Source organism: Malaclemys terrapin, chromosome 2 (assembly GCF_027887155.1).
Source record: "Malaclemys terrapin pileata isolate rMalTer1 chromosome 2, rMalTer1.hap1, whole genome shotgun sequence".
Taxonomy (NCBI): domain Eukaryota; kingdom Metazoa; phylum Chordata; order Testudines; family Emydidae; genus Malaclemys; species Malaclemys terrapin.
In genome coordinates, this window is record NC_071506.1 from 1,281,571 (window position 1) to 1,297,455 (window position 15,885).

The following is a 15,885-nucleotide window of genomic DNA, read 5'->3' on the forward strand; positions in this document are numbered from 1 at the left end:
ATATCTGGGTGGAGCTTTCATTCAGATCCAGAGGAGAGACTGCAGACTAGAGAAGGCATGTCATTCTCCTGCTAGTGTTAAATGTATCCACGTTTATAATCTAAGGAGATAAACTCAAAAGCATAAGGACTCTCCTATCCTATCTCCTATTTCAGGCAGAAGGGATAACAAGAACTCATGTGTGTAATCTCTACCCTTGCAGGTGAGGAAGGCAGTTCTTCATTTCATCAGGAGGCTGCTCAGTTCAGGAAGTGTGGAGAATTGTGCAGCATGGGATATGGTAGCATATGTTTTCCGCGAGTTCAGTGTGTCCACCAGCAAACTGGTAAGGAGAGTTCTTAACACGTAGGACTCGGTCCTACCACACTTGCATGCTGATTGCTCCCCTTGCCTTCCGTGGGAGTTGTGACTCAAGGACAGCTGGACTGAATGATTAGAGCTAGAATCTGATCAGTTATATTGGTGTAAAGTCAAGGTAACTCCACTGACTTTAGTGGCGTTACTCTGGATTTACACTAGTGTACCAGAGATCAGAATCTCACACTGGGTCTTTACATCTAACAGAGTTATCTAGGTTACTCAAAGCTCTGATGAGACATTGAACATGCTGAAAACACCATTTTTCAGTGAAAAATGTCTAGTAAAAACTGTGGCTGTTTCTTGTACAAGGAAGAACATCTTTTTGTTTTCAATAGACTCTCCAGAGAACATAATGCTGCCCAATTCTGTGGCTGTTGAAGCATACCTAAACTATCAGCAAAACACCGAGGTTATGCAGGCTGCATCCCAGACTGTCAGGAGCCTGGAAAAGCTTGCTGCCTATTTCCCTCACTACATTCTCTACTCTACATGTACTAGTGTAAAAATCTCTTCAATCCATATTTCTATCCATGGACACAGCCAGGGGCTCCAGACACTTTGTGCTCCATGACTGGATCCATGATATGTATTAACAGAAACAGTTCAACTTTACAGTAAGTTGTTGGTAGACTCACACTCACTACACACAGGATGACCAAGCTGGTTGGGGCATCAGAACAAACAGAGTGGATCCCCCTGGTTCTGCATATTTATTTCCACTGGGCGGAGGCTGAATGTTTTTCCTCAAAGATAAAAAGATGAAACAGTTTTTTTCAAATTTAAAAACATTTAACACTGTTGGGGAAACACTTTTGTGTTCAGTGAATCAGTCCCTTCACTTTAGGGTTTTCCTAAGCCTGGGATCTGACCCACCAGTTAGGAGTTTCTATTATTCTCTTTCCTTCAGACGTTTGTGCACTTCCAGTGCAATATAAAAGCAGGCATAGGTCAATGTTCAAGATGGCTTCGTAAGAGAAGGACACTGATTCTATAGCCAGTGTCTTACTACTAGCTAATAAGTTCTATATAGCTATCTCACAGCAGGGTACAACACTTCTCACCCAGGCTATTCAGGAAGAAAGCACTATCCAAACCCTGTGCATTGACATCCTGCAATGTCTGGACACCTCAGTCAGTGGAATGACCCAAGTAAGTGACCTGTTGCTACTGCTTCTTGAAATAGGGACGTTCTTCCTTACGTTCCTTGTACCTCTCCACAAGGAAGCTTTTTGCACAGTCAGCATAATGGAGGAACAGCATATCAAATTCATGTCAGGGATGGTGTGACCCCTTCATCATGGAGTAAGTGGTTCACATTAGAGAAAAGATATAAAGCAACTTAACTGGAAGGAATCATGTTGCAGAGATCTTCTCTTAATTCTTTCCACTGTCTGAGTGCAACTTCCCCTTAGATCCCCCATGAATACTTCTGATTTGGTGATCCTGGATTTGAACAGATATTGGGGCTGAGACTGTGCCTTATATAGGTCTGTAAAGTTCTGGGTGAGTTTCTGGTGCTATCTAAATAGCTCCATAATGCTCTAATGCATGGAAAGAGGATTCACCAAACTAGGCAGTGTATTTAAAAGACAGAGTGAGGGGGGACCAGACAGGTAGAGTGAGATGATGGGGATGAGGCGATAGGTTAGGGAAGGGTCAGTGAGGAATAAAAGGAGAAGCTACATGACAGGGAGGGATTCAGACAGCAGGATACTGGAGGTGGGGGAATGGAAATAGCTATGTACTGAACAGTCTCGCTCTTCTCTGCAGGTGTTATGGCCAAGGCTTCTGGAGTATGTGGTGCCAGCTCAGTACACGGGTACTTTGAAGCCTCTCTGCAGATGCCTTAGGGAACTGGCTGCGAAAAAGCAGCAGGAAGGAGAAGAAGCTGCTTGCCTCGACTACAGTGGACCAGGTCTATAACAGAAACTCTTTCATGTATTCGCTCCAGGCCCTATGAAATGAACAGGTTCAGTCTGCTCCAGTTCTCTCGTCTGCAATCAGGAGGCTAAAATGAATGAGGGATGGTCTTGTGATTACAACATGGCCATGGGAGGGAGCTAGGAAATGTGGGTTCTGTTCCCAGCTTAACACCAAAATTCTGATGTGACCTTGGGGGAAATCACTTGATCTTTCTCTCTCAGCTTCCCCACTTGTGAAATGAAGGAGTAATTAATGCCAACCTCATAGAGGTGCTGTGAGGCGGAATTCATTCCTGTTTGTAAAGCACTTTGAGATGCTCAGACTGAAAGCACTATGGAAATGCAAATTATTATCAGCTGTATTCAACATTGGTGGGCACGTTGGAAATGGATAGGTGAATAACATTGGCAGGACTCTCTGCAAAGCCTGGCATAATTAATGCTATTCTGTTTCTTTCCCTAGTGAAACTCCCTACACCCCAGGGGCTGCTGGCGCGACTCCTGGTGAGTAGACCATGAGAATAGGTTTTCTGGGAAATGTGAAGTGGGACAGTTAACTGTAAAAATCGGTTTTATAGCTAGATGCTTATAGACAGGCTGAGCGATGTGTATGATTGGGTCTCTCTCTCTCCACCCTCTCCTGAGACACACTGTTCTGCATCCTCGTACTAGCTAGAATGCTTGCTTCTTCAGGAAGACACTGCAGTAGAAGCAACAACTCTATTGTATGGTCTCCACAGTGAGAGAGTCTGACCTATTCCCTCCTTCAGGAACAAACTGGTATTGTGCTGACAAAACTTAGCCTGTTCTTTCTCTCTCATTGACAGGTAGTAGCCTCATCCCCTTATGAAAGAGAAGGACATGGATGTGCTGCCTTGCAATTACTGAAGGCCCTGCACCACAATATCCACGCAGCAGTGGGTGAGATGTGGGTACTGAAGATCCCACCTCTGCTGCGGTACATTGAAGGTAAAGTGCTAGTTAGGAGGAGTGCGGTCCATGGCAGGGAAGCCACAAAATGCAGCTTCCTATTGACATGTGTTGTGCCATTCCTGCTGCAGTACATGGGAACAGTGGGGAATTGAAATTGGGCTTCTAGGCCCTCACTTTTCCTTCCCCTGGATAACTGTGAACCACTGGGGTAAAGCCAGAGTTGAACCACTGAGGCCAATTCAATCAGGGCAGAATCAGGCCAGGAAGGTTTCAGCTGAATGGAAATTTTACAGCAGTTCCCCCCACACCTTTGCTAGGTTATTAGTTGGGAAGGTGAATACACATGAAGCTGGAGGTTAGTGAAATATTTTGGGGTTACATATATAGTCTGATTTTGGAAACTGAATTTTTCAGAAAATTAAACCCCATGTTTACTTTCAAGGGGGTTTAATTTTCAATTCAAAAACCCAGAGTTTTTCTTTCTGTAAGGAAACCCAAGCCATAAAAGCTAGGTTGGCCAAGTGGGTGCCCTATGTAGAATCTAGGTATTATGGGCCTAAAAATGTCTTTCACCAATTTTACAGTGGTATGAATCTATTGACCTCCGTGGAAAAAAGCCTTCAATCAGTGTAGGCCAAGGGTAGGCAACCTATGGCACGCGTGCCAAAGGCGGCACGTGAGCTGATTTTCAGTGGCACTCACACTGCCTGGGTCCTGGCCACTGCTCCGGGGGGCTCTGCATTTTAATTTAATTTTAAATGAAGCTTCTTAAACATTTTAAAAACCTTATTTACTTTACATACAACAATAGTTATATATTATAGACTTATAGAAAGAGACCTTCTTAAAATGTTAAACTGTATTACTGGCACACGAAATCTTAAATCAGAGTGAATAAATGAAGACTCGGCACACCACTTCCCATTTAGCCTTGAAAGCCCAGATATGTTACAGCTTGGCCGACCAGGAGTTTTAGAAGGACTGATTGCAAAGGAGATACCTTCTTGCTAACCTAAGTGACATTATTGTTTTGCCTCCTGCTTTATAGGAAACACAGAGAATTCCCTGGACCATGAAGAGTGGGAGCACATGCTGCTTCAGGTACAAGATGGCTTTCAGCTGTATTGTCACAGCCCTCCCTCCCCACTCCAAATGTATCAGCTGGGGAAAGAATAAGGATAAATTATTCATTATAAGCAGAGCTGGTCAAACCATTTCATTTGCAACTTTTGTTCAGTGAAAAATGGCCTTTTTTATTTTCATGGGACATTTTCAAATTTTTCAGGGGGTTTTTTTTGGTATGTTTTTTACACAAAACAAAGCAACCCCAACCCAAATAGAAAATGTTTAGTTTTTTGAAACTGAAGTTGATTTTGGGTTTTTTTTTCCAGTTGCTTTTCTGCTTGTCTCCTCCCCCCTCCAGCTTTTTCAGTCACGAAGTGGAAGAGGGGGAAACCGGCAAGGGGACCAGGGATAAAGGGAAGGAAAGAGGGAAAACAAAGAATTGAATAATGGTCATTTTTGATTTTGAAAAGCAAAATATTTTTTGTTTTTTCACTTTTCATTTGTGTGTTGAAAAATCAAGAAAACAAAAAAATCCCACTTGTTTTGTGAAATGGACTTATTATTGTTCAACCAGCTCTAGTTATAAATAACTGTATTACCACTGGGAACAGCACAAAACTTAACCAGAAAACCAGCATGCTAATTGTGCTAACGCATCACTGGGGGACATTTAAAGGATTCTTTTTTTCTATTTGCCACTCAAAAGAAAATTTGCTCTGAGAAACCCAAAAAGGAAAAGCGACAAGACAAGGTTTGGTGACTGTATCTCATGGAGAAGCCTTTCTGGTCAGAAAGAGCTCTTTACAGCCTCGTGTAAATCCAGACAAAGAACATTTTTATGGTGAGCGCTGAAAATGAAAGGACAGGATCTAGTGACAAATAAGCCCCAGAAGGTTTGGAGTTCCATTTGGGGTTGGATTACACTCTAGAATTTCCCATTCCAGATCCAGCCTCATTTGAAATTCTTTGGGCTAAAAAATCAAATAAGATTTGGTTCTCTTGTGAGGTTTCTGATATTTCCTGGCTGCTGTTCAAAATTCGGGCCTGAAACAGCAAAGTGCTGAGAGTTACTAACCTCTCGCTGACTTCAATGGGAATTGAGGGTGTGATCCTAGGTCCTTTGGGTACCCAGTGGCAGAGGCCACAGGAGTGCATAGGATTACCAGGATTCCCTGGATCTGATCTCCATATAATCAAAGGGTGTCATGTAAAGCCTTTACTGGATACCTGTGCCACACAGATCATCATAATCATTGCACAGTGACTGGATGGATAATATATAAGGCGTTATGGTTGTATACTGAAATTTATGCTTTTAAGGTCTGTGAGTTGGGGCTGGTCACCAGAAAGTGATCAACAAGTTTCTTTCAGGCAGGAGATGCTTATCTGCCTGAATGGCTGTATGTAGATGAGTAATTCTTCACAGTGGATGCTAATCAATAGAGCAACATTCTAATCAAGTGATTGCAAAGTCTCCAGAGGAGATTAGATACAAGAAAAACAAACAAACAATAGGGGGTACCCTGTTTACAAGTGAAGACAATGGATGCTTGGAACTATATCTGGAGGTCCAGAGGTATCCTGTACCAGGTATCCTTCACCTATTGGACGAACTGCCAGCTGGCTTGTCTCATGAATGGAGGATCACATTTGGTTTGGGTGTTTCATGCTGGGAGAGAGATTTGGGGGAGCTGTCCTTTGTGAGACAGGGGAATGTTTGGTTTTCTAAGTTTAAGCTCTAAATTTATTAGACCCATTCTCCATCCACTATAAAATCACTCCTCAATGGTCAGATTTCTTGGCTCCATCTCATTCTCCAATTCACTGTCCATCTGGGTTTGGGGACTGAGAGGAATCATCAGGTAAAGGTTAAAGAACAACAGGCAGAGGAAGTCTGGGTTGTTGATGTTTATAGTTGTCAATAGGGAAATAATCTTCCCATGACACCTGAATATTGGAAAGTTTACAATAGAGAACAAAGAAGAAAAAAAACACCAAACAAACAAACAACCCCCACAACAACCCCCAAATTCTTGCAATTAACCATCTGCTTTAACTCTTGTTTTACACTCAGTTCCTAAGAACATCTCTGGAGATGATAGGCGACAGTGCCTGGAGCAGCCAGATAAGCCTTGAATTGAGCCAGCAGATGGCCGGCTATGCCAGCCCCTCCAAAGAGAAGGTTTGTTATCTGTTAAGGCTTAGTTTCTAGTTCATTTCCCTTGAAATTCTGACTGGGGGGCTGCATAAGGCTTCTCTCAAGGCTTCATTACTTTATAGTTTATTCTGCATATAAAATTTGTTTTTAGTTGTTTCCTGCTCTCTTGCCACCCGCCCGCCCACCTGCCCTTCCAACATTTGCTTGGACAGGTTGCTTGTCTGTACTGCATTGTTGGTTCTCTGGCTGGGCTAGATGTTGGGATGTTTCTGCGGTCTGGATGCTTGGACTTGGCTATCGTGTTCCTTCCTGAGTGTTGCTGAGCTGGGTCTGTACTGACAGGCACGTTGTGTTACTGATGTCTCAGGGCTGGTCTCTTTCTTTCAGAGTTTCCTGTATAAGGCGCTAGGAACGTCCTTAGCAGTTTGTCAGGACCTGGTCCATGTTAAATCACAGATTAATACATTTCTGACGACAACAGATTATACGGAAGCCCCTGAGAGAGAGGTGAGGACTCTGTCCCTCTCCCCACTTTACCAAGGAATCCCTGAATGCTCCCTGTGGGGCTCAGCTCTGAGTTGGCCTGGGACAGACGCCATTTTGCTTCATATCCTCTTCATTGCTATTTCACTCAGCCCCCGCTCCCCATGAGTCTCAGGCCTCACTGACATTTTACACCACTTCAGGTGAAAGGAACGGAGTCGTGGGGTCTATCAGGCACCTGGTTCGATCCTAACCAGTATTTTTCTTGGGTGACAGGGAGTCATTTCCATCCTCGCATTGTCTGCTGAGAGCCACTTGGACCTCACCTTGAACGCACTTCAGGAGTTTGGGGCTGCAATGAGCAAGGTTAAGATTTCTGGGTTCATCGGCCGCCTGAAGGTAAAGGAGCCAGGGGCTTCTCTCAAACTTCCTCTCCCTCTAAAGCAGGGGCAGCAACCCCGCGGTAGTGTCTGCTCTGGTCAGCTAGCATTGTCCCCCAATGTATGCGTTCTACGTGATGCCTGCAGTTAAGCAGAGAGGAGCACAATCTGGAGCTGGGGTTCTCTCAAATGATTTTTATCGTCTGATGTCTTTTCCATGCAAGCAACCGATGTAGTTCCCACACATTGTGCATGGGAGGGGCGCTCAAGCCATGAGACATCAGATGATAAAAATCATTTGAGAGAACCCCAGCTCCAGATTGTGCTCCTCTCTGCTTAACTGCAGGCAGTCTGTTGTAAAAGGATGGTAGATACACTGGAGGGTAGGGATCGGATACAGAGGGACCTAGACAAATTAGAGGATTGGGCCAAAAGAAACCTGATGAGGTTCAACAAGGACAAGTGCAGAGTCCTGCACTTAGGACGGAAAAATCCCATTCACTGTTACAGACTAGGGACCAAATGGCTAGGCAGCAGTTCTGCAGAAAAGGGCCTAGGGGTTACAGTGGATAAGAAGCTGGATATGAGTCAACAGTGTGCTCTTGTTGCCAAGAAGGCTAATGGCATTTTGGGCTGTATAAGTAGGGGCATTGCCAGCAGATCGAGGAACGTGATTGTTCCCCTCTATTCGACATTGGTAAGGCCTCATCTGGAGTACTGTGTCCAGTTTTGGGCCCCACACTACAAGAAGGATGTGGAAAAATTGGAAAGAGTCCAGCAGGGGGCAACAAAAATGATTAGGGGTCTGGGGCACATGACTTATGAGGAGAGGCTGAGGGAACTGGGATTGTTTAGTCTCCAGAAGAGAAGAATGAGGGGGGATTTGATAGCTGCTTTCAACTACCTGAAGGGGGGTTCCAAAGAGGATGGAGCTCGGCTGTTCTCAGTGGTACCTGATGACAGAACAAGGAGCAATGGTCTCAAGTTGCAGTGGGGGAGGTTTAGGTTGGATATTAGGAAAAACTTTTTCATTAGGAGGGTGGTGAAGCACTGGAATGGGTTACCTAGGGAGGTGGTGGAATCTCCTTCCTTAGCGGTTTTTAAGGTCAGGCTTGACAAAGCCCTGGCTGGGATGATTTAGTTGGGAATTGGTCCTGCTTTGAGCAGGGGGTTGGACTAGATGACGTCCTGAGGTCCCTTCCAACCCTGATATTCTATGATTCTAAAACTGGCAAATATCTAGATGAGTTGATATACCCCCGGAAGACCTCTGCAGACCCTCAGGGGTACACAAGTACCCCTGGTTGAAAACCACTGATCTAAAGGATAGAGCAGGAGACTAGGCCTCTGGGCTTCCATTGCCGGCTCTGCATTTACTCACTGTGCAGCCTTAGGCAAGACATATAGCACCTGATCTTGTACCCACCAGTGTCAACGACTAAGCTCCCGTGTACTTCACTGCTCTATGTTTAGCATTTTAGGCTCTCTGTGTCAGAGTGACCCGTGGGAATGATGGAGATACTAATAACTCCCTACTTCACACAGCAACAGAGGGTCCTGTGGCACCTTTGAGACTAACAGAGGTACTGGGAGCATAAGCTTTCGTGGGTAAGAACCTCACTTCTTCAGATGCAAGACAAGTGAGGTTCTTACCCACGAAAGCTTATGCTCCCAGTACCTCTGTTAGTCTCAAAGGTGCCACAGGACCCTCTGTTGCTTTTTACAGATTCAGACTAACACGGCTACCCCTCTGATACTACCTCACACAGTTATTATATTGCTTAAATACTGTTTGCAAGTGGTTTGAGATCTTTGGCTGAAAAGAGCTTTGCAAGTGCAAACTGCCATTGCTGCTGTGAGCAATTCCTCGGTCAGCAGCAGATCAGAATTCCAAGGCAAAATGAATCAGAAGAACTTGTCTCTAGTGACGTTTCTGATTGTCTAGGACTACCACCGTGGGAAAAGAGGCAAGACTCGCAGCACCCTGATGCTGACATACAGCAACGTGGCTGTCCATGCTCCAAAAGACCAGCTTCTCTCCCGAGTGGAGGCAGACATCACAGGGAACATCCTTCACCATTACAGAGCCAGTTGTCAGGTAAGAGCTTTTGTGTGATAAGTGTTAGGGGCATTACCCTGAAGTTATAGCATTGCCTCTGAGTTTATAGAGAGAGGGCTTGTATTTTCTAAAACTCTCCTTTGAGCAATAATTTGTCACATAACTCAAATTTAAAACTGTAATGGACGGAGCGTGAGCTGTCACATGGTGTATCATTTTTGTTGCTCTTCTTTGTATTTTCTCTAGTTTCTCTATATTCTTCTGAAATTCTGTAGACCACAGCTACACAGTAATTCAGACGCGGTCAGACTCAGGCTATTCAGAATAACACTCTAACTCCCCTAATATGTATGTGTATCTAGCGCTATCTTTCGCTACCCAAGAGAGACGAGTGCTAGCTTGTATTTAGTTGATTTGCTGTCACTCTGTTTCTTGGACACACTACTTCCCTTACCTCTTCTGTCTTCTTGTTTGTCTGTGTGCTCCTTATTTCTGTTCCTAGGTGTCTGACTGCTGGCACTGACTCTCATCTCCGTGCAACCTCTCCACGTCACTTTGCCATTCAATTCTGCCATGTCTGACTGAGACTCTCACTTAGGCATTGTCAAAAACAGTTGAACCAAACTGATATCTTCTAGTAGTTCACAAATGCAAATATTATGTAGTGTGGCCCCTGATATTGACCTCTGCAAAACACCCCCTCTGGATACATTTCCTGCCTTTTGGAAGATTTAACAATAGTGATTTCTCTCTGCTCCATATTCACCCGCCAGGACATTTTGAGGATGTGTGTTATGTTGGACATACATTGCTAAGAGCTGTTTTATATTTCGTTTTTCAGGTGCTGGGCATCACTGTTACGAACAAGGTAAATTCTAAATAATCTGCTGTCAGGTCTTGCATTTTCTATACACAAGTTGCTTGTTTAAATTGCACAGAGCTTGATTTCCTTGCTACATCAAGCAGGAGTCCTGGTTGCTCTGGTGTAAGTGGACCTGGATTTATTTGATGAACCTGGGTTTTCTTTTCTTCTGAGGTGGGTGCAGAGCTGGGGTCCTCTGCCTTCTGGGGTCTGCGGACACCTCTCTTCTCTCTTGAGGGTAGATTTAATTCCTGATCTTTATCTTCTGGACTCTGGTTCTTCTCTCAGTTTCTCATCCACATCCTCTTGTTTCTCCTTCTGGATTATGTAGGACATGTACCTAAAATTAACCCTCGTCCAGAATGTCACGGAGATTAGCTGTGCCATCTTGGAGACCAGAGACTCCCAGGAGTTCGAATTCTCTTACAAACAGGAGCTCCTTGGCTACATGCTGGTGAGTGATGAGGAGCTTTGAGGACTGAAGTACAAAGGAGTTTGTTGTAATGCAATAAGACTGGTTTTCCAGGGAGATGTTATTTTATCCATTGGCTGTGACTGTACTACTGCAGTCTCATGAGCTACCTGCATGGCACCCGAATGCTGGGTCCACTCTGAGCTCGGCAGGGATGCTGACATATTGTGGGCTGTAACGGGAAGGAATGGCTTGTGTCTGGTGAGTTGTCTTTCTGTCCTCCGTGTAGCCTGCAGATGGCCCTACGGTCCATTTCAGAGGCAGAGAGTCTGCTGAGCCCAGTGTCTGTTTATTACAGGGCTGGCATATGGCCCTATTTCAGGGTGTGAGAGGAAGACCTCTCTGCCATTTCCCATTTTTATGTCCCTATTAATGCATTTCAGGACTTCATTAAAAAGGAGCCACTGGATTCCCTGGCATCTCCAGTTCGCTACAAGGCAATTCTTGCCATTGAACATCTGAGGTAGGCTATTTTCTGCCATATTTCCTGGCACTGTGATGATTTCTTATTTGTTAATTCAGGAGTGTCAGGTTGGGAGCAGTCTGATGCCTGCAGGGTTTGGCTCACCTGCTGCTCACCAGCAGAACTTTCATTCTTGAGGGTTCGAATGTGTCCATTTGGAGCTTTGTGCTTGAAAGACACAAGACTGGAGGTTGTGGGGCATGCAGTACAATGGAGGAGAGTTCAGATGGGGAGGGAGGTGTCTGGCTAGCTGGCAGGGGGAAGGAAGCTTGTGGGTTTCTCTAAAAAGGGGACTTGAAGCTTTAGCTTTACTTCTAGATAAGCCAATACTTAATGGAGGTGCAAAGAGGTGCTCAGCTGCAAAGTGAAGGGTTGTTTGCATTTGGGGTTCTAGACTGGGGCACTCTCTAGCCATTGGACCCACTCTTTTACTTGGAGGTGGTACTGAGTCTAATGCATGACTTTTCTCTCTTTCTTCTGCCAGCAAACTCAAACCATCTTTGACCTTGGAGGAAAACCGTGAGCTCCTTGATCAATGTTTCAAAAGTTTATTTCCCCTTCCTCCCTTGGAGGAGACAAAAGAGGAAGGCGAGACAGCGAAGGATGCTCTGCATATACATGTACGTGACAACAGTTCTCCTCTGGCACCATCCACTGGTATTTCTGCCCAGCAGGCACTGGCTGATGGCAGTCACACATGGCCTCCCTGGCAAGGTTATGGTTAGCTTTCCCCGGCCCACACACACAAATGATCTGTGATGAGCCTCACTCCTTCTCTTCTGGTTTCAGTCACTGTACGTAGGGTCCTTGGAAGCCCTTGGCAAGCTAATGAAGACTTTGCTGGAGGAAGAACCAACCGCAGACTGGTTCCAGGAAATGTTTGAAGTGAGTAGACCATTGAACCGCGGTGGAGATTGTTTCTTGTGTTACAGCAGGGAAGAGTCAGAGATTTAGGGGGTCAAGCTTCAGTTGTGGAGGAATTTTCCACAACGGAGTTAATTTTAGGGAGAAAGCACTACATTCCTCCTTGTGATAAGTGAGCATGTGCCCCATTGAAATCCACGGCAGCTATGCCATTTTATGCCAGGGCTGGATTGGGATCGAGTTCTTACACTGGAGTTGACACTACTTGGACCGGCAAGAAAATCACCACTGCAGTAGCCAAATCCAAGAGAACCGGTTGAAACTGATCTCTTCTTCTAAGAGGAATTCATTACTATTGAGTTAAGCCCTGTGTATGGAAACTCATTCAGAGGAGACTTCCTGTTCCTCAGACATGAACAGAATATCTTGAAGAGCTGAGGGGTGGGGAGTTTGATGCACCTTCAGTCTAAAAATGAAGTTATAAAAGGAGCTGGGCGGGGGGGACTTCTCTGCTCTTATTCAAATGAATAAAAAGAAATGCTCCTCTCTGTCATTTTGCCACTCGACGTGGGAGAAGTTGCCCAGGAAACAGACCACAGCAGCAGACATCAAACAGCATGCAATGTGCTAGACAGCTCCCATCAGACAGTCTACAGCAGACATCACATACACGGGCCCAGAGTCATCTCTCATGTAACCCCTTTGGCTTCAATCACCAGAGGTGAATCTGGTCCCTGGGACTTGTATGTCTAAGGGGCTCTTCCATTAGACATGTGATTCCTTTGCTACACCGAGGTCAGATGCTTTGGAGAGGGATTTTAGTGACAATTAAACCTGTTGAAGAGGAACTTCTGGGGGGGATTTTCTGGTACTAACTCTGTCCATTCCCCTGCTCTACCAACAGCTACTAGCGACATGGTTCAGTTCAGAGAAGGAGTGGGAGAGAGAAAGGGCCTTGCAGGCCAGCACCCAGCTGCTGACTGCCTATCAAGAGGCAGTTAATAGCACAGTGAGTATAGCCTCTTACTCTTCCTTGAGCTGACTTCCCTGCTTATATCAGATCTGACACTCAACGCAAATGCATGACAAACTCTTCCAGGGCAGCAGCTGGGATCTCAAGGTGACTAAGTTCCCCCTGCTTCCGTAAGAGAGAGGTTTACACAACAATGCTGTGACCACACTCCGGGCAGACTGCAAGAAGTAGAGGGCAGACAATCCCCCAAACTGATGGCTTATTCTCTAATTAGATTCATCAAGTCAACAACAGAAGAGCTCCCACCCTAGTTAACAAGATGCCAAACGCAGTCCCCTTTTGGCAGTCCAGACCTTGGCTCCCATCTAAACATCCATGTCTTGGAAGAAGGGGGAGGGATAGCTCAGTGGTTTGAGCAGTGGCCTGCTAAACCCAGCGTTGTGAGTTCAATCCTTAAGGAGTCCATTTAGGGAAGTGGGGTCAAAATCTCTCTGGGGATTGGTCCTGCTTTGAGCACGCGGTTAGACTAGATGACCTCCTCAGGTCCCTTCCAACCCTGATATTCTATGTCTAATATAGTGAGGGGTTACTGAAAACCTGGCTCACCATATGTGAGGTTCACTGATCATAAAGGACCAGATACTTATCCCCAGGTCAATATGAATCTCAGGTCTTTCCCAAATATCATGCTGTCAGCCAGTCCTTAATAACTAAATCTAAGATTTATTGTTAAAAGAAAGAAGAGAGTTACAAATGGTTAAATGATCAATATCCATACAAGTGACTTTCAATGTTCATAGTTCAAGATCACAACAGTGATGGAATAAACTGCTGGTTTGTAAAAGTCTCTCTGGAATCATCCCAACGGATCAGAATCCAAAGGCAGCTTAGATGTAAAGTCTGTTAGTTTTTCCATGCACTTTCCAGGTTATTCCAAATGATTATTTGGAAAATCTCTGTCCTATGATAGGCTCAGGCCCGAGCCTTCTCTTTTATAGCTATTCTAGCAGGCTGACAAGCCGACCTCACAGAAATTGTCACAGAAGGACCTTCCCCCAGTGCAGATCACCTGTTGTACTTTGCTTTGAAGATAATCTTCTATTCTCATTCTATTAACACAGTCAACTAGTTACATTCCTTCACATAAGGTAATTAGCCGTTCTTCCATTATAACACAGATAGTTAAGCTGAAGATAATGTAGAAATGATTGGTTTCCTGGAGTGTCTTACATCTTTGATTTTAAGGTTAACTGAACACCTTGCATACATAACTAAGGCAATTAAGACATGAAAGGGAATTAGCATCTAAAAGCTAATTTGGTTACATTGTGAAACTTCTAACCGGGTATAGATAAACACAGACAAATACACGTAGCCTCTATTGTTCATTTTGGAATAGGTTGATGATTGCTAGTCTAATACATCTCTTTGAAATTCACATGTAAGTGAACTGTCTTGATACAGTAGAAGCGCCTCTTGTTAAGTTATTATGGGTCATACACAGGTTGACTGGTCTGCCAGTGTCACAAATGCATTCTTGGTTCTTATGCTCCCCGGATGCTAAAGGTGAATTTCTATTTAATCAGCTAAGAACATAAAACAGAAGCGTGGCTATCCTGGATCCCCCAGGAGAATGGTTCATCTAGCCCAGTATCCTGTCTTCTGACAGTGGTGGGTGCCAGATGCTTCAGAGGGAATGAACAGAACAAGGCAATTGTCAAGTGAACCATCCCCTGTTGGACAGTCCCAGCCCCAGCTTCTGGCAGTCAGAGGTTTAGAGACACACAGCTCATGGGGTTGCGTCCCTGACCATGTTTGCTAATAGCCATTGATGGACCTATCCTCCGTGAACTCCTCTAATTCTTTTTTGAACCCAGTTATACTTTTGGCCTTCACAACATCTCCCTGGCAAGGAGTTCCACAGGTTGACTGCATTGTGTGAAGAAATGCTTCCTTTGGTTTGTTTTAAACCTGCTGCCTATTAATTTCATTGGGTGACCCCTTGTTCCTGTGTTATGTGAAGGGCTAAATAACGCTTCCTTATTGACTTTCTCTACACCAGTCATGATTTTATAGTTCTCTATCATGTTCCCTCTTAGTCGTCTCTTTTCCAAGCTGAAAAGTCCCTGTCTTTTTAATCTCTCCTTGTACGAGAAGTTGTCCCATACGCCTAATCATTTTTGTTGCTCTTCTCTGGATTTCTTCCAATTCTAACCTATCTTTTTTGAGATGAGATGACCAAAACTGCACACAGTATTCAAGGTGTGGGGGTACTGTAGATTTATACAGTGGCATAATGATATTTACTGTCTTATTATCGATCCCTTTCCTAATGGTTCCTAACATGTTGTTATGGTTTTTGACTGCATGTTGAGCAGATGCTTTCAGAGAATTGTACACAATGACTCTGAGGTCTCTTTCTTGAGTGATAACAGCTAATTTAGACCCCATCCGTTTGTATGTACAATTGGGATTATGTTTTCCAATGTGCATTCCCCAGTTCAGTACAGGAATCAGAGGCACAATGTTATCAGATGTGCCTGTCACTTTGGGTCGGCTCATTGATTAGGGTTACTCTTCTGGGGGAGGGGGAGTTTTCTGTAATTCTATTAATATGCTGCTTATGTCACTTGTGTGTTCATATGGAGCTCTACTCCTTCTTTCTACAAGTCCCCTCCCAATGGAGCTCCCAATGGAGCGATCCTGCAGGACCTAGGTTCCCCAGGGCTAATAACTAGAAGTAGACGAACATGCGCACGCGCACACACACACACTAGCAGAGCAAGTCAATCAGCACTCCCCGGCTGATCCCCTCATATGTCCCTGTATTCAGTGGGCTGGGTTAAGCAGCACTTTCACGCTGGTACCCTTATGTGCCCCTGGTCTCAATA

The 15,885-nt window shown here is 44.7% G+C and overlaps 1 protein-coding gene across 1 annotated transcript in view; it reads left to right on the plus strand.

Annotated features, from left to right (window-relative positions):
• The first annotated feature begins 277 nt into the window (after positions 1 to 277).
• LOC128831969 (maestro heat-like repeat-containing protein family member 2B) overlaps positions 278 to 15,885 on the plus strand; it is a 32,572-nt gene continuing 16,964 nt past the window's right edge. The window contains exons 1-16 of the mRNA XM_054018957.1: positions 278 to 325; positions 1,426 to 1,509; positions 2,131 to 2,275; positions 2,746 to 2,786; positions 3,110 to 3,251; positions 4,264 to 4,316; positions 6,355 to 6,462; positions 6,826 to 6,945; positions 7,198 to 7,320; positions 9,247 to 9,399; positions 10,202 to 10,228; positions 10,554 to 10,676; positions 11,078 to 11,157; positions 11,642 to 11,777; positions 11,947 to 12,042; positions 12,926 to 13,030. Of these exons, the coding sequence (XP_053874932.1) occupies positions 278 to 325; positions 1,426 to 1,509; positions 2,131 to 2,275; positions 2,746 to 2,786; positions 3,110 to 3,251; positions 4,264 to 4,316; positions 6,355 to 6,462; positions 6,826 to 6,945; positions 7,198 to 7,320; positions 9,247 to 9,399; positions 10,202 to 10,228; positions 10,554 to 10,676; positions 11,078 to 11,157; positions 11,642 to 11,777; positions 11,947 to 12,042; positions 12,926 to 13,030 (1,584 nt within the window). The remainder of the gene's footprint in view (positions 326 to 1,425; positions 1,510 to 2,130; positions 2,276 to 2,745; positions 2,787 to 3,109; positions 3,252 to 4,263; positions 4,317 to 6,354; positions 6,463 to 6,825; positions 6,946 to 7,197; positions 7,321 to 9,246; positions 9,400 to 10,201; positions 10,229 to 10,553; positions 10,677 to 11,077; positions 11,158 to 11,641; positions 11,778 to 11,946; positions 12,043 to 12,925; positions 13,031 to 15,885) is intronic.